The sequence below is a fragment of the Ambystoma mexicanum genome, chromosome 5q (genome assembly GCF_040938575.1).
Source record: "Ambystoma mexicanum isolate Mex_15411 chromosome 5q, UKY_AmexF1_1, whole genome shotgun sequence".
Lineage (NCBI taxonomy): Eukaryota > Metazoa > Chordata > Amphibia > Caudata > Ambystomatidae > Ambystoma > Ambystoma mexicanum.
The window spans coordinates 365,417,948-365,438,277 of NC_090933.1; the positions used below are offsets into that span (position 1 = coordinate 365,417,948).

General features: G+C 51.0%; 1 protein-coding gene across 2 annotated transcripts in view; it reads right to left on the reverse strand.

Annotated features, from left to right (window-relative positions):
• SMCHD1 (structural maintenance of chromosomes flexible hinge domain containing 1) overlaps window positions 1–20,330 on the reverse strand; it is a 3,133,956-nt gene that overhangs the window by 3,091,646 nt on the left and 21,980 nt on the right. For both annotated transcript variants that reach the window (XM_069620859.1, XM_069620860.1), the window contains exon 2: window positions 19,753–19,828. In XM_069620859.1, coding sequence (XP_069476960.1) covers window positions 19,753–19,828 — 76 coding nt within the window. The remainder of the gene's footprint in view (window positions 1–19,752; window positions 19,829–20,330) is intronic.

Genomic DNA, 20,330 nt, shown 5'->3' on the forward strand with positions numbered 1-20,330 from the left:
AAAGAAAAATTTGAGCAGCAGAGGAATAATACTACAGAGCTGGGGAGGTCCGTGGTGCAGAGGAGCGATGCCAGGCTGTACCAAAACGAGGGACGGACGAACTAGGAACATGGCGGCGAATGGCTCGGCGGGGAGACTTTCCCCCCTGCCGCAGCCCCAGCAGGGACAACCCAAGCGGACTACCAGTGAACTGTTGTGAGGTACTGGGATGAAGGACCATAAGGGTAGCATCGCCCCAGAACGTCTGGAGCTAGGCGGGGGGGAAGGAGCGCCTTTGGGCCAACGCAGGGGCCGGGCCCAGCCCAGAGAAGACCTGAGTTTCTCACAGAACGCACCTCCCAAGGTGCGTATCACAGGAGAGGGCGACTGGAGGCACCCCGGCTGTGAAGGACAATTGGTGCAGCCGTCATCCCGCCAGTAAGTAAAGGGGCAGGCTCCCCTCAGAAGCCTCCGAAACCCCAAAGGAGTATGCAGAGCACCCCCACTGGGCTTACAACCTCAGGCCCCCTGTTGGTCTCACGGTCGACCGAGGCATTCAGGCACGGAGAAGTGTCGGCACCCCGCAGCTCGCGCCCCGCCACACGCCGGGGTGTCCACACATTGGTGGGGCACCCCGCAGCTCGCGCCCCGCCACACGCCGGGGTGTCCACACATTGGTGGATGCGACCACAGGGGTGCCAGCCCCAGCAGGGACACCCCAAGCGGACTACCTGGGTGGCGACAACTGGAGTAGCCCACCCTGGGCGGCGACAACTGGAGTGGCCCATTCCTCGTGAGGCAGTACCGGCAGAGCCACCAGGTGCCCGGGATAACAAACTGGCCTAGGAGTGGAAGGGGGACACTTAAAATCCTGAGAGGCATGTAGGCCACACACACAGAGGAGTGAAGCTGCCGACTGTGGAGAAAGTAGGGACGACAACAACAACATGGGAGCCGCCAAGTAAAGAAATAGATCTCCGACTGGGGGAACCATACAAGAGCACGACCCCAGACCAGTAAATGGCAATTGCAACCTGCAGGCAAACCTGGTTTTCCTGTACCGCCACAGTAAGTCCCACGGCAGTAAGGATCTATGAGCGCACCCCTGCAACTACCGTGTAATACAAAGCAGACTCCCAGTTGGGCAGTGGAGAGGGGTACAGCGCAAGCAAGTACCACAAACAACAGTATTGACAGACAAGACAAGGAAGGGTTGTCCTCGGTGGCCTGGGAGAGCACGGTACCATAGCACACAGCGGGCGGCTGGCGCACAAACACACAGGGAGGGGAGGATTGGCACCGCACCTGAGAGGTGTGAGAAACTCCCAGAAGCCTCAAAGAGCTGCGCCAGCGGGGACTGAACTTTGCACTGCAACGCCCCCCGCCCTCTAATGTCACGGAACAAGCCTAGGGAACTCAAAGAAGGGGGTGCCACGGCCAAGATGGCGAAAAAGCAGGATGGCGCCCCCCAGAAACTATGGCGAAAGGATGGGGAAGTAGCCACCAGAGAATATCAGACCCAGATCGAACAACCGGGACTCGAGGGACCGCCACCGCTAGGGAGTGGACAGCTGGTCACAATTGAGGTATTCCAACAGTGCTTCAAAGCATTCAGCGACCATATGACGGAAACCATACAGTCACAAATTAATCTCATAAGAACGGAACTGGTCCAATCCTTACAAGAAGTCAAGAGAGACATTGAAGAACTAGGTGATAGAGTGGACTTGTCTGAAAATGCTATCCAAGAGCTCACCGAGGACAATCGTACGATTGATTTGTTAACAGATCAGCTAGCGAAAGCCACAAATAATCTTGAGCTTCACAGTGAGGACCTCGAAAAACCGCTCCAGGAGGGCGAACATAAGGGTTAAGGGACTACTTGAGAGCGTGAGTGACCGTGACCTCCGAGAGACAATGCAGGAAGTGTTTGCAGATCTGCTCGACATGGAAGCGGGGGGAGAGTTACCCGTAAACAGAATACATTGAGTGGGCCTCATGAGAACAGAACCAGGCGCCAGACCGAGAGAAGTAGTAACAGCACTGCAGAAATAGAATCAAAAGAAGGCGATCCAACAGGAAGCCAGGAAAGCGACCCTGATAAAAGTCACTGGTGCGGAAATCCACTTATTTCAAGGTCTGGTCAAAACAATGCAGGCAAAGTGGAGGCAGATGGGCCAGGTGACTAAGGAATTGACTGAAGCCCAGATTCAATACAGATGGACCTTTCCATTCAGGATGGTCTTCACGTGGGCTGGCCACCAACACTGCATCACCACATTCACGCTCAGAATACTGAGCAGAGGAGGATGGGAGAGGTGCCCCAGAGGGCGAGCCGGAATACCTCCTGGAGAGCGCCTGCAAGAGAAACCCTGGGAATGGAGAAGAGTACGAGAATCAAGAGCTAAAAGGAAACCTCCACGTGGACCGGAAGTGCAAAAGTCTAAGTCTACAGCCTGCACGAAAGACTAAGTATGAAACAGGGCCCTTTGGGCCCACTATACCTTTCAACAGGTGGTGGCCTTGGAGGATGTGTGGCACTGAAGCTTTGGGGGCTTCCTGGATAAGGGAGGATAGGCGGGGGCGGTAGGAGGGATAGTACAGGCGCTTGGAATCAGGGGAGGGCACAGATGTGGGGGCGTGGCTACAGAGCCATGCAGTAGGATGCTCTTCTGACAGGCTCCTGCGGATCCAATATGATCCTGGACACTAACAGTGGCTGAACGGCACGTTTGTGCATTGAAATTGCTGCCTAGATACATGAAGGGGCCGGCAGACAGGCGATCGATCTACAGATTGGAAGGAGCTGGATCGCCAGAATTATGTGCAGTTGAAAGTCGGTGACCCGATAAGATACGGACAAACAAGATGGCAGAGGCTGGAGAAAAAAGGATCTGATGGAAGTGGATGGAGGCAGCGGGGCGAGTCACCGGAGGACGCCGTGCGTTGGAGCGAGTATCACGGGCGAGACCGGAGCTGCAGAGAACCCATTAAGGTCCAGCGTAAGCGGCCTGTCAAATGTTAGCGGATTCTTGGGGGTGCCGGGATGGTGAGAGGCACGGTGGTGGTTGTCACTTGCTGCAGAGCCACGGATAGTTTATTAAGGTGGGGCAGTGTTTAGAGGCCCCAGCCACCAATGCCAGAGGCCTGCCGGTGCCTAGTCAGCTGGAACGATCGAATACTAAGCTTAGATAGACCAGCGAAGTAAAACTACAGAAGAGTAGGAACGAAGCGATAGTAATATTGCAGCTTCCAGTGTGGTCTGGCTGTATGAATAAGAGTGTGACTGAGGTGCTACTAGCGGTTTCCACTCTGGTCAGTCTACGGGAGGGAGCAAACGCTGCTGACTGCATGAGGAAAGCAGGCAGTGGGGGATCCCGTTACGGTCTGGCATGAATGAGGAGCGAGGCCTGACTCGAGCGCAAGTATTGAGGGGAGCTTCCACTGTGGTCCGCCCATCGACGGGAGGCGGGCGCACACTGTGGAGTAAAGTCATTGAATGCGGCTTTATGCGGGACAATTGACTGGACGTATTCAGCCCGGCTTGGCCTATGGGGGAGGAGTGGGCCCCAGTGACGAAGTGGAGGCAAATGGACGAGAGCTCCTCTGCGGTCCGCCGGAGCGTAGCCCACAGCACGCACAGTGGCAGACGGGATAAAGAATGCACCACGGCTAGGCCCATGAGGAGGAGCAGAGCTACCAAAAGGATAGGCGCAGTTAGGCGTTTCCTCTGCGGTCCGGCCCGAACTGAGGGGTGTTCGTTGTTAATCCAACGAACAAGTCATATGGCCAAATTCCATTGAAACACTGCCATGGCTCTCAAATGCAGTAGCAGATGGAGACGTATGATGTAAACAAGTTATTCAGAAGCTGTGGGTACTGAGACCACGTCTGCACTGTGCGTAAAAACTACACAAATGTGGCGCTGAGCTCTGGTGGAAGCCAATCCTAATGCTGGCTAGCACAGGCCTGGTGCATATGAAACTGGCAGAACAGACTATTACCTACAGAGGTAACATTCAAGCAGTGCACAAGAAGGCAGTTGAATAGACACACCACACCCAAAGACGAATAATACATAGAGGCGCCTGTGAAGCTGGCGAGGATGTTGCAATGCACGCGTGGCCCGGAAGGCTGAAGTGGAAGTAACAAGCTACTGCGCGCGTGGGCCCGGGGGTAGCTGAATTTGAGGAACACCGCAGAGAACAAGGGGGCGCCACCCCGAATAAACCAAGACCCTGCACCCAGGGTGAGTGGACATAGCAGGCTCCCCTAGTTACATCTGGACTCAAGAAGATGGTTGTGTGGTAGTTCAGAGCATACGTACGCACCCCAGTTGTCAACTAAGTATGGATCTGTGGAGAGCCAGCACACTGGGATACAGCCACAAACAGAGGAGGGCAAAGATGTGTTTGACCCACACAGTTATCCTCTGGGTGTTTAACGAGACTCGGCACCCATGGCTAGGAACATGGGCGGGGAATGGTGAGCTGAGTTTAGCCAGAGGGGTTGGGGACAGGGGATGGGGGGGCTGTGAGGGAGGGGGTTCGCTGTAGCACAATCACGCTCGGGTCAAAAAAGGGGATGGTAGAACACAGGGGATTCAATTGCTCTCACTGAACGTTAGAGGGTTAAATAGGACAATCAAAAGCAGAAAGGTAGAGGTGCTCTTGCAAGAGGCGAAACCCGAAATTGTGCCCTTCCAGGAGACCCACATACGCAGGAAAGGCAAGCACAAATTGCAGAGAAGGGGCTATAACCACACATATTACAAGCGAAGGACAAGGGTAAGACGAGAGAGGTCCTCATTGCTTTCCGAGAGCTAACTGATCGGAGAATACTGGAGACGATGGTAGATAAAGAAGGCAGTGTTCTCTTGGCGCAGATTCAATGGGGTAGCAAAGCTTTTACAATCGTCACAGTCTATGTTCCCAATGCGGGACAGGACGGTTTCTTAAAGGGGGTGCTGGAGAGAGTTGAAAAATGTATGGTGGGGCAGCTTATAGTAACAGGGCACTTTAATCTGGCATGGAGTTCCGGCATAACCCCCTCAGTTCCAGAACTGACTCAAAGCCTGCGAGTCAGAATGAACCAGCTGGCTCTGGTGGACGCCTGGCAAGAATCCCAAGGGGTCGGGGGGGAGGGTACACGTTTTACTCCCATGTGCATAGAACGTTCAAGGATCGACTATTATATATGGGTATCTACAAACCTTTTCAGTCAGGTACGGAAGATGGAATTGGAGCCCATAGCACTGTCGGACCATGCGCCTCCGACGCTAGAAATCCAGTGGGGAGGGGGGTGGGGGGGTCCGGGATGTGGTGGTGGCAATTCCCTAGACATTTGCTCCGGGACAGGGTGATCCGTGACGATTTGCTGGAATTTATGTGCGAATTCTTTGAGAGAAACAGGACCCCGGCTGTGCAGGATCAGGTAGTGTGGGATTAAAGCAACCATACGCGGAGAACTGATAACAAGGACAGCACAGCGGGAGAAGCAAACAAGGGTGCTACAAGCGGATCTAGAACAACACTTATTAGGGGTGATGGCTAGAATTGAAACAGACAAAGGGGTAATGCTTAGGAGAGAATACCAGTATCAGTATTCTGCAAACTAAATAAGTGGAAATAAAATTGCTACTCTTTTTGAAGCAGAGATTTAAAGTCCAGGCGAACAAAACCGGCCGACTCTTTAGCTCGGCAAGAAAGGATAAAAGAAGCATCTAGAGCGATCCTGCGCATTCAAACTACTCTAGAACAGTCACCTCGGTATCAGGGGCAATAATACAACCTTTTGTGGAGTATTAGTCAGCTTTGTACTCCTCGGACGCCCCAAAAAGGGAAAGCCGAGAGGCATATTAGAGATCATGCCATTGAATAAGGTAAGCCAAAGCGAAAGGGTGACCCTGGAGGGAGGGATCACAAAGGACGGTGTTCGGGCAGAGATTCGATCCGTACCACCTAATAAAGGCCCCGGCCCGGACGGTTTTCCGGCACCGTTTTATAAGAAATTCCAAGACATACTCACCCGGTTATTGACATCCCTATTCAATTCCTTCGCCACGCCAGGACACGTCTCCCAGACCATGGAGGAGGCAAAGGTGGTTCTATTCCCCAAGCCAAAAAAGGACAAAACCCAGTGTGGCTCGTATCGCCCCATTGCATTAATAAATCTAGATGCAAAAATCTTCACCAAAATAATAGCATCTAGGCTCGACAAGATAATCCCAGAATTGATTCCTCATGATCAAGCAGGAATTCATTAAGGGGTGACAAACCTTTGACAACATTAGGCTATTGTGCCACCTAGGAGAAAAAGTGAATAAGATAGGCCTCGACGCGGGTGTATTGGCTCTGGACATAGAGAAGGCCTTAAACCGCATAGAGTGGTCTTTTCTATTTCTCACTATGGAGACTATGGGGTTCGAACCGGGATTCCTTCGCTTGGTCAGGGCCAGTTATGGGTCACCATCGCTAGGCTTTGCAATAAATGGGCATATTTTGCAGACGATACAGGTGTTCAGGGGCACCAAACAAGGCTGCCGGCTATCCCCAGTGTTGTATGCAATATATTCAGAACCTTTGCTAACGATGATCAGGCAGGAGACGGGGATAAAAGGGATTATGTTTGGGGGGATAGAGCATAAGGTGGTGGCCTTTGCTGATGATCTATTGGTGGTTCTGACCGACATTAGTACCTCACTTCCGAAACTGTTGGCCCACTTGAGGGAATTCTGTAAAGTGTCAGGGCTGAAGATTAATAACAGCGTCAAGCCCGGTAGATACCGGTCAATTCTTACGAGTAGACGGAAAACTCTGCTATTTTGGGGTGGCGATAGCCAAGACCCTGGAAGGGATGTATCTGGCAAATTACCCCCCTTTACTAGATACGATACAGACATGGCTGGAAGAACGGCGTCCACTAAATATCTCTTGGATGGGCCGGATTAACACTATCAAAATGATGGTCCTGCCCAGAGAACTGTACTACTTTCAAGCTCTTCCCCCTCGCAGTCCCACAGAACTTCTTCAGGGCCTTGAATAGACTAGTGCGAAAATTCATCTGGCAAGGGAAAGGGTTGCGGGTGGCATGGAAGACTGACAGCCCCAGCGGGCTGCGCCGGGATGGGGTGCCTAACTTGCAAACGTATTATCAGGCTGACCAACTGAGGGTCATTCAGGAATGGTTCAGTGGGACACCAGATAAGACCTGGCGAAGGATGGATAGAGCAGTGGTGGGAAAGCCCCTAGACGAATTTTCCTGTGGTGGTGCCCAAGAATAGATAGACCTCCCAATATGTATAAAAGCCGGATAACAGGCCTGGTGGGGGATACTTGGGATGCCATGGTCAACAAAATAGGTATTACAACCTTCCCGTCCCCGTTTATGCCTCTGTTGTGCAATCCTCAGTTTACCCTGGGCATAGGGAAGGGAGAGTTTGTTAGATGGGAAGAAGCAGGTTGTCTACGAGAGAGGGATATGATGGAAGGGCAGGAAGTCCGATCGTTTTACCAATGCAAACAGGTCATCGGGTTACGTGAGGATGATAGGTGCCAGTATGCGCAGATAAGGCACTGGTTGTAGGCCCAGAGTATGAAGCACGCGATTGTCAGGGAGCTAACGCCACTAGGAAAATACCTGCTTACGAATTCGGGCGATCACCAGATGATAAGTAATCTGTACAGAATAGTCTCCCTCCCCCCGTCCCAGTGGGCCTATATGAAGCAATGGGTAAAGAGCAATGTTGGGAAGTGTGGCAGAGGATCCAGAAACTAATGAGGAGGCTTCAGATACGGGAGATGTGAATTAGAGTCATGGTACACTAGCACCTAACCCCAGAGAAATTACACAGGTTTTACCGCCCTATGTCCCGGGCATGATGGCTAGGGTGTAATGAGGTTGATAGATGGGTGCATATATGGTGGGCATGCCCGGTCCTGAAACCATTCTGGGAGTCGGTTAATGGACCAATGCAATCTATTTTTGGCTCACAAATACGAAGAGTTGCAGCGCTCTCCTCGATAGCCCAAAAATGGAAACAAGCGGGGGCACCCTCAGAACAAGAATGGATAGCAAAAATCTGGCACTATGCCTCATTAGAATGGGTCACGTATGCCATTCGGTGGGGCGGAGTATACCAAATTCAAGGACGATTGGGACTTGGTTTTGGACTTTCTACAGAAAGACTTCAGAGAGCAATGGTGCCCAAAGAGAATCCGCCTGCTGTCCATACTGTGAACATTGGCCTCCACAGCTAGCCCATGGCGAAGCTACGCATGAGGAGTCTGCAGTGAACTGGGGGAGGGGAGGAGGAGGTGTTGGGGTGGGAAGGAATAGGTGGGGGTTGGGTCTGTTACTGTTAACAAGTGTTTAAATGTCAATAAAAACAAAGTTAATAAAAACAATTAACCTTTAACAATTAAAATTACTAACACACATCTAAAATCTTCTATAATAAAAATTAAATCAATGAATGTCCCTTGAAAAGTTACATTAGTCATCACATCTGCATAGACTTAAAACACTTTCAAAGACATATTTTCCCCATTACAAAAGACACACTCACCCAAACTCCAAGCAAAATAAGACAGTTTTCTTTAGCCAAGATAAAAGTCAATACAATTCAAGTCCCACTTCTGGCAAATTCATGGCCCTCAGAAATCCTACCACTGTAACCATGTCAGAAGTGAAGTCTCCTCCCAAGCATGTTCCCAAAACTGACCCGATCCAAACTATGGAAAAAAGTGTTTAATTATTTTATTAGATTGATTTGGAACGTGGGACAGTCAATTAATAAATGCTTGATTGTTTTTATTATGTTCTCCATATTGCATAATCTACAAAACGTTTTTTCATTATCAATTTTAGTATACCGAAGGAGGATTTCTTTTGTTGAGATTAAATTCCAACGAAATCTCAAGAAATCCCTCCTTACAGATGTTAATGTTAAAGGACATTTGTACCGCGCACTATCACCACCGGAGTGGTCCCCTGGCGCTCTGGCGGCTCTGAAATAGGAGGGGAGGTTGAGTTAGTGGGAGGAGGCAGGAAAAGTGCAAGAGAGCAGTGATGTGCTGTTGGTGGCCTCAGCCCGGTGGGTCCGTTGGCTGGGCCTGGGGTGTTTGCGGCCGGTAGTCGTGTAATGTTGTGCAAGACTATGCAGGTTTTTGTTTTGTTGTTGAAGTGTAGTGAAGTTTGTGCGGTTTGTTGTGCTATAGATTTTGGTTGTGTTTGGTTTGGAGTTTGAGAGGTGTATGCAGAAAGGGAAATTGTTAGTAGGGTTGGTTAGTTTGCGTCTCTATGCTGAAATCAGGCGCTCGGCTCCCCTGGTGCAGCTCTGTCCTGATCTGGGTCCGACTGGCATACAAGATGGACTTGGGTAGATAGGCAGAAATGGAGCCAAAGTTCCCAATTTCTTATGTAGTTCTGCAAGATGAGACAAGGAGGGATAAATGCATTTTAATCGATGGGAGAGGCCCTGTCCCATATTCCCAGATGCTTTTTGGTGCAGTCTTGTCTAAAACAATAGAGCACAAATCAGAACTCAGCAAATAAGTGGGCTTTTAGCCAGTACGTCTAATAGCACTAAGTGAGACTGTTGTTAAGGTACTTGTTTTCCTCTTTGTAAGCGCCTCATCAATTAAGCTATGAAAGAGGGCCTTGCGTGCGAAAGGAAGTTCCAGCCCATATCTTGAATGTTTTTTGAGAATTTGGTGGTATGGAGCCATGCCGGACGACAAGCATCCATTCATATGGCTAGTCCTCTAATCAACATGTCTATGTGGTGGGCTGCAGATTGTAATAAGACTTGCACCAGAAGTATACCATCCCTTAGCCCTGTTTTAAAAGGTTACAGCTTCTCCAGAGGGATGCACTGCTCAAACTCTGCAAGCGCTTTGCAAAGTTTCAAATTGGCAACAGCTAATCTGGCTTCCATGTTATCTTGTCTAAGTTGGAATGCTGAATTTGAAAATACTTCCTTTCCCACTGCTTCAAGGATTTTATCTTCCTTTCTTAAGAGTTGAGAAGTCATAGGGAGAGGGTTTAGAGTATGTTGTAGCAGCCACTACAACTGCAAAGGATAGCTGCAGACAAGTTGTTAATAGGATATCCTCAGAAGACAGAAGCCTATACTGGGAACGTTATCTTTTTGTTCATGTGTGGTCCAGACAGTGGCTTTTCCCAAGCCTTTTTTGCCTCTGCTAGTACATAGGTGTGTATGAAAAGCTCTTAGCAATCGGAAGTCTTCAGGGATAGGGCTCCCTGCTAATATGCCTTCCTCAGGGGGGGGGGGTAGATGGCCTAGAAATGTCTAAATAAGACATACAAACCAGTATTCAGAAATTGAAGGCCCGGATTGAAGGTGATCGTTCCTTCACTTCTTCCTGTGTGCCAGGAACCCCCTTATCACCAGAAGATTATATTGGTTCCATTGACCGTGGAGTTTGAGGGAGGGGTTTGAGCTCATTTGGCTCTGGTGGGTGCTCCACCAGTGTAGGGGAGGCAGTGGGGAGGATGAATTGCCAACGTTTCTGACACCACCTATGATTGTGGAAAAAAATCTGAAGAGATCCTTAAAACAGTTCTTCAAGGGATCAGAGAGTAAGATGTTCAAAAGTAGTGAAAGCAGCCTCTTCAGAGGACTGTCTCAGTTGGTACCAGTCTTCTGAAAGAATTTTGCCTCCGGGACTCAGACACTGGCTGCGACAAAGGACCTCTCAGTTACAGGTTCACGTATTATAACAGAGATGAGGTGGGAGGAAGAGATACGGTTGAAGGCAATGACATTCTTGTGTGTGTAGTCCATTCAAATGGATCCCTTTCCAAAGAAGCACTACGCACCGACCTAGGCCGGGTGTCAATCAGTATAGGAGCTGATGCGGTCAACAAAATGGCTGACATCACATTCTGAGAAGCAGCCATTTTGAGAGTTTCTGTGGTGAAGTGCATCACACATTTTTCTACTGAGTCATGCAGTTTGGGTGTCATTTTGGAGGCCTTGGCCCGTTTTTAAAAAAAAAAAAATCCAAAATTCTTTTTATTGAAATTTCCACACAAGCGGGTGCGTGAGGCGTAGTCAACACATTGTTAAAGCTTGCATATGATTAAGAAAACAGAATAACAAAATAGGAACAAAAGTAAACCGTTAACAGAAAAGGGGAGGGCACTTTAGGAGGGGGAGAGCAGTAGGGAGACGGGGGGGGGACAAGGGGTTGAGTCTTTCATAGCTGATGTAGTCAGCGGGAGAACGTCTTGATATCACTGGGGGGGTCCCTCTATTGGGCCTTGCTGGGCTCTAGGGGCTGGGATGGGCAGCGGCCTGCAGGTTGGCTTTCTGGCTTGGACCGTGTTTTCCTCCTGTCTGTAGTCCTTTGGCTTGATCTTTCAGGCCTGGTTCCCCATCCAGCGAAGGGTGGGCGGACGCCTCGCCATCCCTGGACATCTCTCAACGTAGTCGAGGAAAGGTGCCCAGACTTGTTCAAACTTTGGTCCATTCCCAAACCTGATGGCTGTGATTCTTTCTGGTGCAATTATTTACCAGCATTTGGACCACCACATTTGGGTAGCCGGACCTTCAGGGTTTTTCCAGAGTCTGGCGATAGATATCTTTGCGGCTGTGAGAAGATGAGAGCACAGGTCCGACATGCGGCCGGACAGTGGGAATTGGCCGTCCCAGGTGGATCCCAGGAGTACTATTCCCGGGTCCCATGGGATTGTGAGAACTTATCAGTTTAATTTGTTCGAGGACATTCTTCCAAAATTGGGTGGCCTTAGGCAGGACCAGAAGAGGTGGAACAGTGTGCCCAGGTCGGGGTATCCTCTCCAGCAGGCCGACGGGATGGCCGGGTTACATTTGTTCAAAATCTCAGGGGTGTAATACCATCTGTAACACACTTTGAATGCTCCTTCCTTGTTTGTCGTGCATTTGGAGCTCTTGTGTGCCCGGGTCCAAATGTGGCTCCATTCTCGGGTTCGATGCGTCTGCCCAAGTCTTTCTCCCACCTCAGCATGTAGGGCTCTTTTTTAGTTGGGTCAGTTCGGTCCAGTAGCTTGTATAGCGTCGATACTTTCCCTGTGGGGGGAGTCGAGGTGAGCGTGTGCTCCAAGGCCGTTAGTTCTCTGCTGCCATGTTTCTTGTTGTGCGCACTTGATAGCCAGTGTCTGAGCTAGGAGTATCGGAATCTTTCTGTTTCTGGAACTTGGAATTTAGTTTTGCAGTACTCAAAATTCAGTGGGCTGCCATTTACGAAGAAGTCGGCCATGATCCTCAGGCCACCCTCCTTCCATCTGGAAAAGTTGTTTGTGGTCCAGCCTGGCAAAAACTCTGGGTTATCCCAGATCTGTGAGAGGCGCCCTGTCACAGTCTTGCATTTCTGAAGGCATGCTGCCTTTAGCCAGCTGGAGGTTGTATTCTTAGTCGCCGGCAGCAGGTTTTCGTCTCTTGGAAGGTTGAGTTCTTTCATGTGCGGGAGCGCGACTAGCTGGGTTCTGCACCAATCCTCTTCCAGTTTCAGCCAGCGGGATCGGTTGGTGGTTGACCTTCAGGTAAAGGCTGGGGAGAGCTGGGCTGCGAGGCAGTATCTAGCTACATCTGGGACTCCCAGGCCCCCCCAATCGCAGGTCCCCGGAGTGAGATGTGCTTCGGGATTCTCGGTTTCTTTCCATCCCAGACATACTTTAGAACGTCGCCCTGCAGTTTAAGGATTGCTTTTTCCTTGATGGTGACTGGCAGTGAGAGGCTGAAGTAGAGTAACCTCGGAGTCGGGTTCATTTTCAGTGCCGTAATGCGTCCGAACCATGAGATTTCTTGTTTTTGCCAGCACCTCAAGTCGTTCCTTAATTGTTTGAGGAGCGGAGGGAAGTTTGCCTTGTATATTTTAGCAGTTTTGTTCAGGATCTGGACCCCCAGATAGCTAATTTGCGTTTTTGTCCATGGGATCGGATACTTTGCTTGTAGCTTCTCCATGAGTTTTCCCGGCACATTGACTCCCATGGCTGTGGATTTCGAGACATTTACCGTGAACCCGGAGACCTTTCCAAATTCCTCTAACTCCCGCCAGAGGGCCACCATAGATTCTTCCACATGGGTTATCGTTAGCAGCACGTCGTCGGCGTATAGCACCGCTTTATAAGCTTCGCCCTTGAACTCCAGGCCATGGATTGACAGGTTGCGGCGGATCTTGCTAGCAAATGGCTCCATGGAGATTGCAAATATAAGAGGGGAGAGGGGGCACCCCCGGCGAGTACCTCTGGTGAGCTTGATTTTGTCGGATCTGGCTCCCTTCAGCCTCAGTGACGTTGCAGGGTTCTGAAAATTAGCTAGCGCCCATTTTATGAAATTCAGGCCGAATCCGTGGTGGAGTAAGATTTCTTTTATGTAGCCACAGTAAAGTATGTCGAAGGCTTTGTTCGCATCTAGCGAGAGGACCATCACCTCGGCCTTTATCCTATTTGCTGACTCGATTATATGAATGGTTCTTCGTATGTTGTCGTGTGTGTCCCGGCCTGGGATGAAGCCTCTTTGGTCTGGGTGGATTATGTCCGGGAGGATTGGGGCCAGTCTGTTCGCGAGGATCTTGGCGAATAATTTGGCGTCGTTATTTAGTAACGTGATAGGTCTGTATGATGCACATTGTGTGCAGTCTTTCCCTGGCTTCGGTATGAGAATCGTTCGTGACTCTTCCATAGAGGCAGTGGTAGAACCGGACATCAGGAATTAATTGTATAAGGTTGCCAGTTGTGGCGCCAGGATGTAGGCAAACTTCTTGTAGAATTGCGAGGATAGCCCATTCAGTCCCGGGGTCGTATTCTTCAGGGCACGGATCGTGTCTCTCACCTCTTCTGCGGAGATCGGACGTTCCAAGGCTCCCATCGAAGGGTCGGGTAGCGCTTTTGGGATGGAGGCCAAGAATTGACGGATGATTGGCTCTGCTGTTGGAGGCACATTCATGATTTCCTCGTGGTGCTGTTTCATGAGCTCAAGCTTCTCGGCTTCTGTGTGGTGCAGGATGCTGGCCCCGTCAGCCAGACACTGGATGTGGTTTCTCGATTGCAACTTCTTCAATTTGTGCGCTAGGAGACGGTTTGCTTTGTTGCTATTAAAATAGTAGTATTGTAAGTCTCTGGCCGCCAGGTGCTTCTCCAAAGCTGTTTTTGCTCTCTTAAGCTCTCGTCCTAGGGTCTTATTTTGACGCTTTTTGAGGTTGCTTTCCAGGTCCGCCACCCTCTTTTCCAACTGGCCCTGCTGAAGCAAGTGGAGCCGGCGAAGCCTTGTTGTAGCGTCTATTGCGACGCCCCGGATGACCGGTTTCATTGCGTCCCACATCGTAGCCATTGGGGTATCCCGAGTGGTGTTCTCGTTAAAGTAGTTTGTGAGGGCTTCCGCCAGCTCTGCGCTAATGGCTATGTCAGACAGGATCTGATCTTGAATTTTGCACTGCCTCTGGAGGGGGGGTTCGGGAGCCCTTGTGTCCGGAGGCCCAGGGTGACCAGGGCGTGGTCCGAGATAGCGATATGTCCAATTTGGATATCCTCCAGATAGGGGGCCAGAGTGCTTGCGACCAGCAGCAGGTCGATCCTCGAGTATCCTTTATGGACATGAGAGAAGAACGAGAAGTCCCTCGCTCCCTGGTTGCGTAGTCTCCATATGTCAATGGTGTTCGTATCTCCGAGGAACTCAGCCATAACTAGGGCTTTGGCGAAGTCCTCCCTTGTTGGTGGAAGAGTTTTGTCTAGACTGGGATCCGGGGGGAGGTTGAAGTCGCTCCTTATCAGAAGGTGGCCTTTGGCGAAAGATGCAATGATAGGTAGCAGCTTGCGGAGGAAACCGCCTTGTTCTTTGTTTGGGCCATAGAGCGCCAGCAGGGTGATAGGCAGTTCTACCAGGAGGCCCCTTAGGAGTAGATATCGGCCCTCCGGATCTCTCTTGACTGAGATCTGGGATAATGGCAAATTGCGGCTGAGGAGGATGGCCACCCCTCTTTTCTTTTGGTTCGCAGATGCGAAGTAGCATTTCGGGTATCGCCAGAACTTGATTCGCTTTTCGTCTGTCTCCAGAAGGTGAGTTTCCTGGAGGCACACAAGGTCCGACCCGAGCTGTGCGAGCCTGTGTTCAACCGATTTCCGCTTCCTTGGAGCGTTCAGACCTTGCACGTTCCAGGTTGTTAGATTAAGTAGTTTATCTTGAGAACCCATCGTAGGACCCTATGGGTGAGAGTTAAGTAGCCTCCCATGGACTCGTTTCAGACTCGTCTGGCTTTTCCCCCCCTCTGTGGTGACCCCCTCCCTTGATCTCCCCTTCCCACCACCCCCCTCCCCCCGAAAAACAAATGTTATAAAACATCCGGACCAGCCTTCAGCCAATGGGGCAGACCTAGACGCCGATTCGAAGAGAGGCAGCCGCGTCTCTGATTCGGCCAGTGAAGCAGTCAGTAGTTGCAGATTGGGCTGCCATGGGGCACGGAGTGCCAAGGTCCCGGCTGGCGCTCTGCTTCGCCAGGATCCCCAGGCGTCACTTGAAGTGGAGGTTGTTCTATGGTGGGCCTGTTCAGAGCCCTGGAGGAAGTAGTCCGTTCTTCGTTAACGCAGGCCCCGCTCGATGTCTACAATGTACCGTGGCCTTTGAGGCCACCGGGACCCTAGGCCGCAGGCGGGCTCAAGTGTCGAGGAGGGCTGCCCACTGCTTTATCCATTGGAGTGTTTGTTTTTGGTGGGGGGACCCCGCAGTCTGCGGTGAAAGAGTCCATGCCTATGGGGGTCCCCGCTTCCCCTCCTCTGTGTTGAGAGTGGCTTTGTCGGATTCAGTAGCTTTGCCCCCTGGGTTCATGAAGCGTTCCGCCTCTCTGGGGGAGCAGAGGAGTCGGGGCTTGCCTTCCCACATAAAGGCCAGGGCAGTGGGGAAGCCCCATCGGTATGAGATTTGCCTTTCACAAAGCCATTCAGCCAGTGGCTTCAGGATTTTCCTCTTTGCCAGGGTGGTTGATGCTAGGTCCTGGTACAAAGATATTGCGGCATCCTGAAAATGTATGCGGCTGAGCCTCTAGCCTCGCGCATTATTTCCTCTTTGATTTTGTAGAAGTGTACCCTCACCAGGACATCCGGCGGCAAGTTAGGGTTTTGCTTCGCTCTGGTCCTGTGCACCCTATCGAGTTACAGCGGAGCGCCGTCTGGGAGAGTTATGATGAAGCGCAGTAGGTCGCTAACATAGGCCCCTAAGTCCTGATCAGGAATAGCCATCGGAATTCCCCTCAAGCGGATGTTACTGCGCCTAGATCTATTTTCTGCATCTTCTTGTTTTAGCTCGAGGGCACCACATGTAGCCTCCAGCGCCGCAAGTGTGTCCGCCCCTACCCCAATTTCGAGGTTCGGTTCATAGAGGGTGGTTTCCATCTCCTCCGTCCTGGCTTCCACTTCCCCCACCCGCTTGTCGAGGGTTGTGATTTTGCTTTTCAGTTCCTCCATACCTTCTTGGTATTCCTTAGTGATGGCTGCCAGAAGGTCCTGCAGATCCCCTTTGGTGACTGCTTGTGCCGGAGAGGCTGGGCCAGGCTTGGTGGGAGGGCCCGGGCACGCTTCATCACCGCGGTCCCCCCTCTTAAGATTTCTCCGCCATGGTTACTGGAAGCAGGGTGGCTATGTCTGCTTGTTTTGCTGATTTGGCGTTTCTGGACATAGTGGCCTGCTTGTTTTTCCTACTCCAGGTGGGACTCCCCGGGGGTTGATGCCTAGGCTTTTGTTACTCTGAAGCCGGGTTCCGAAGAGAGGAGCTAATGGGTCAAGCCCAGAGAGGGTCCTTTCTTATTCGGGATACCGCGGCTCCCACTAGCTAGAACAGTTCGGATGCCTGGAGGATCGTTGGGCCACCCCGATCCCGGGACCTTCCCAGGAGGGGGAAGCTCCCACACCCGATGTGAGCCTCAGGCCCCGCTTTGGAATCCTTTGCTGGGGGGACTGGAGGAGCGGAGGTTCCGGAGAGAGGGAGTGAGGCAGGGGATGGTTGTGGTGGGAGGTTGTCCCGAGTGAGGCCTCTGGAGGAGGCTTATGCAGAGTTCAGGTGGAGCGCCCTTGGGTGTACGAGTCCGCTCCCCACCGCAGGGAGATGGAATAGTGCTGCCCGAGGGGGTTACAGAGTTGCTTAGAGCCCGTAGACGGGACCCTCCCCGCTCTGGATGGAGTCCACAAGGGGATGGGGCAGGTTCCACCCTACCTTATCCTCAAGGTCGAGAATGCAGTGTTCTTGGGGGCTGGGGTGCGATCCGTGGAGGGGGCTAAGGCTATGCCACCTCTCTCCCCCAGCTCTTCACCATGAAGCCAGCCCACGAGTGATGAAGCGTTCGGGCTCTGGAGACGGAGAGTGTGTCCAGTGGAATCCGTAATGTCGCTGCCGCTGGTGTTTGGGGGGGATCCGGTTCCCTCCTAGATCATGCGAGGCCAGAGTCCCCCGCCTGGGTCCGAGCTCCCCTGCCCGGGCTGCCATGGTGCAGTGGGTGGGGGGAATATTCTGGTGCAGCGCTGGTTCTTGGGGGCCCCACCGGGAGGACTGCTGGTATGGGGTCCGATCCCCTCCAGGACCGCATTGCCTCGTCTGAGCTCTGGGTTGAAATGCTTTACGGCCCTCCGGCGCAGTCCCAGGGGGACCCGGGCTCTTTCTGTAGGGGGTTGTTACCTTGTGGGGATCAGGAGCCCCCCGGGGTCCACCGCGGTGGGCGCAAGCTCCTCTGGTATGGTGGGTCCCCTGCCAGGAGGACCGCTGCTGTGTAGTTCGGACTTCTCCCGGTCCGCTGTGCAGTTGAGGCGAAGTGTGCTGGGACTGAGTGCCTCGTGACACAGCAATCCCTCCAGCGCAGTCCTCGGGCCAGGAGGAGTCACGTTTTTGGGGCCAGAGGCTCTCTCGAGGGAGCTGAAGCGACGTTGCCGGGGCTCTCAATCCCGATCGGGAGCCTGCTGCTGTGGGGCCTGGGGTTCTCCCAGACCACGCGCGGCCCCGTATTTCTAGCCCTTTTTGAGGGATCCTTCGGGCAAACCTCCAACCTCTTAGCCCTTGAGGGATCCTTGGCGTGGCCAGTAGTTTTTGTAGGCTATTTTTGATGATCCTCAGATTTTACTTCAGTAGGTTTAGTCCCAGCTTGGGGATCCTCTGCCTTGCCGGTTATTATTTTAGCCCCCATTTTGGGCATCTCAGAGATGCCCTTGGGACTTTTAGCCCCTGAAAGGGGGACCTTGGAGGAGACTCCTGTGTCCAGTTTAGTCCCCTTAACTGGCACCTCGGGGCAAGCCCTGGTAGTGCTAGGATCAACGTGACCCCTGCCTAATCCAGATGGAAAGACGTCACCTGGGTGGGGTGCCTTAAAAAGAAAGGTACTCACCGGATGACAACGCTTTTCTTCTATAAATTACCTGAGCTGGTCTGTAGTAACACAATGAAGAACATCTTCCCACCAGAGAAGTCTTCGCTGAAGTGTCCGAACCGAAAGGGTTTCACAGTAGAAACGGAACTCCACCAGTGTTCTGATCCTAAACACCGGAGGCAAAGGTTGTGGGGATCCGCTGCCACGTACGGACACCCGCACGACCCACACGACACAAATCCTCTATACTTCGGCATAGGCTGGGGAAAAAGACCGACTGACGGAATCGGGCAGGAAGTCGAATTATGACAGGACAAAAAGAAACAGGAATAAATTGCCTGCAGGTGCTACCATGTGTCTGATTCCAACCACACAGAGAGAAGGACTGGGGGGTGAGGCGGGGCTCAGGAAGGCAGGGCTAAAGACACACATGAGCTAGCCCACAAGTAAAAATGTAAAAATGCAATTGTTTTTGGTTCTACAAAAAAGTGACTCAGGCCTGTCCCAAAGGAGGAATGCCCCATAAGTATGGAGGAAAGGGGACGGGACGTAGGAGTATTAATGTTATTACAAAACCAAAGCAGCCTGCTCCAGTCCGTTTAAGACTGGCACATTCTCTCCAGAGAGCACGAAAGGTAACACAAGGTTGTGAGAATCCCTCCAATATATTATTTTACGACATCTTTCCACCTCAACTTTGAATTATTGATAAGATAGCCAACAGCAAACTTTCAGGTTTCACTTTTTGTTTTAGAATGCGAATTAGCACCCAACTGGCCCTAAGTAGTCAATCTGGTTACTTGGAAAGAGCAAGCTGTTGTAGCTGGTCCCTGCTGCCACCTGCCCTCCTTCCCCTCCTCTGCAAATGAAATTGGAATAATTAAATCTACCTGCTTGGGTCACCTAGTCCATTCCTCTCCTCCTTCTGTGACACTTTCTTCTGTTGTTGGAACGGCATTAAAATTGGAAAGGGGCTCTGCGTCAACTCATTTTGCATGGACACCTTCTTTGTAGTGATTTGCTGTTTTCTCTTTGGTACAAATAAGCATTGCATGGTGCGTGCAAAGAATGTTTTCTTAAAAGAAAACCGCTAAGCATCCCAGACGTTAGGCCAGTGTGCCAATAGCAATAATCACCTAGGTGGTGGACGGCACAGATGGTTTCGCAGTAGCAGGGCCTACCACCCAGGTGTCTATTGCCCAAATACACTGACTTGCAATGGAACGAGGCAGATCCCTGGGGCTACACTCAGGGCAGAAAAGCCCTGGGCTGTGCAAGTGAAGACTCTTAGGATAACACAAAGGTAATAAGTGTTAACAAATGTAAAATGGATAAAGAGAACAGTTGTAAAGGAACATAAGCCTACCCAATAATCCCTTGTTGGCAGCCTTTTTCTTAATTCATTGAAAATTAGATCCATACTTACTGAAATTTGAACTCGACACTACAATTCGGCTTGTTGTGGTGATGACAAAGGTGTCGTCTGAGGAAATACCAAATGCCTTTAAAAAAAAGCAAAAGGAGGTTTTCAATATAAAAACTCTAATCCAATTTAAAACAATGAGGGGATGTTAAACACATTGATTGAACATTTAAGCACAGAACCCAACCGTTTTTGAACATATTGCACCAACAAAAGGAAAGAATGGTCTACGGTGTAGGTTTTCAGATTACACAAAAGTTTCAAATGTTAAAGAAACATCTTTTTTGCAATACTGAAACATGTTGAACACCTCATTTGGTTTACACATTAAAGATTTCTTCCAAACATGTAGAAGAACTATAGGAATCTCAAACTTAGGTGGCTTTCCACTGGTTTTAAATTTGCTTGAAGCTGCACCACTAAAATTGCATTGTGAAACCTAGGCCTTTTCTCCCTCTTTAGGAATCTCAAACATGGGCATCTCTTCTCTCCCGTCTTAGAATGTCCTGTGCTTTTTGTGCGTGCGCATCCTGAGTGCTGTCGTCTTATCCAATATCTCTTCTCACTGCCTCTCGCTGTCT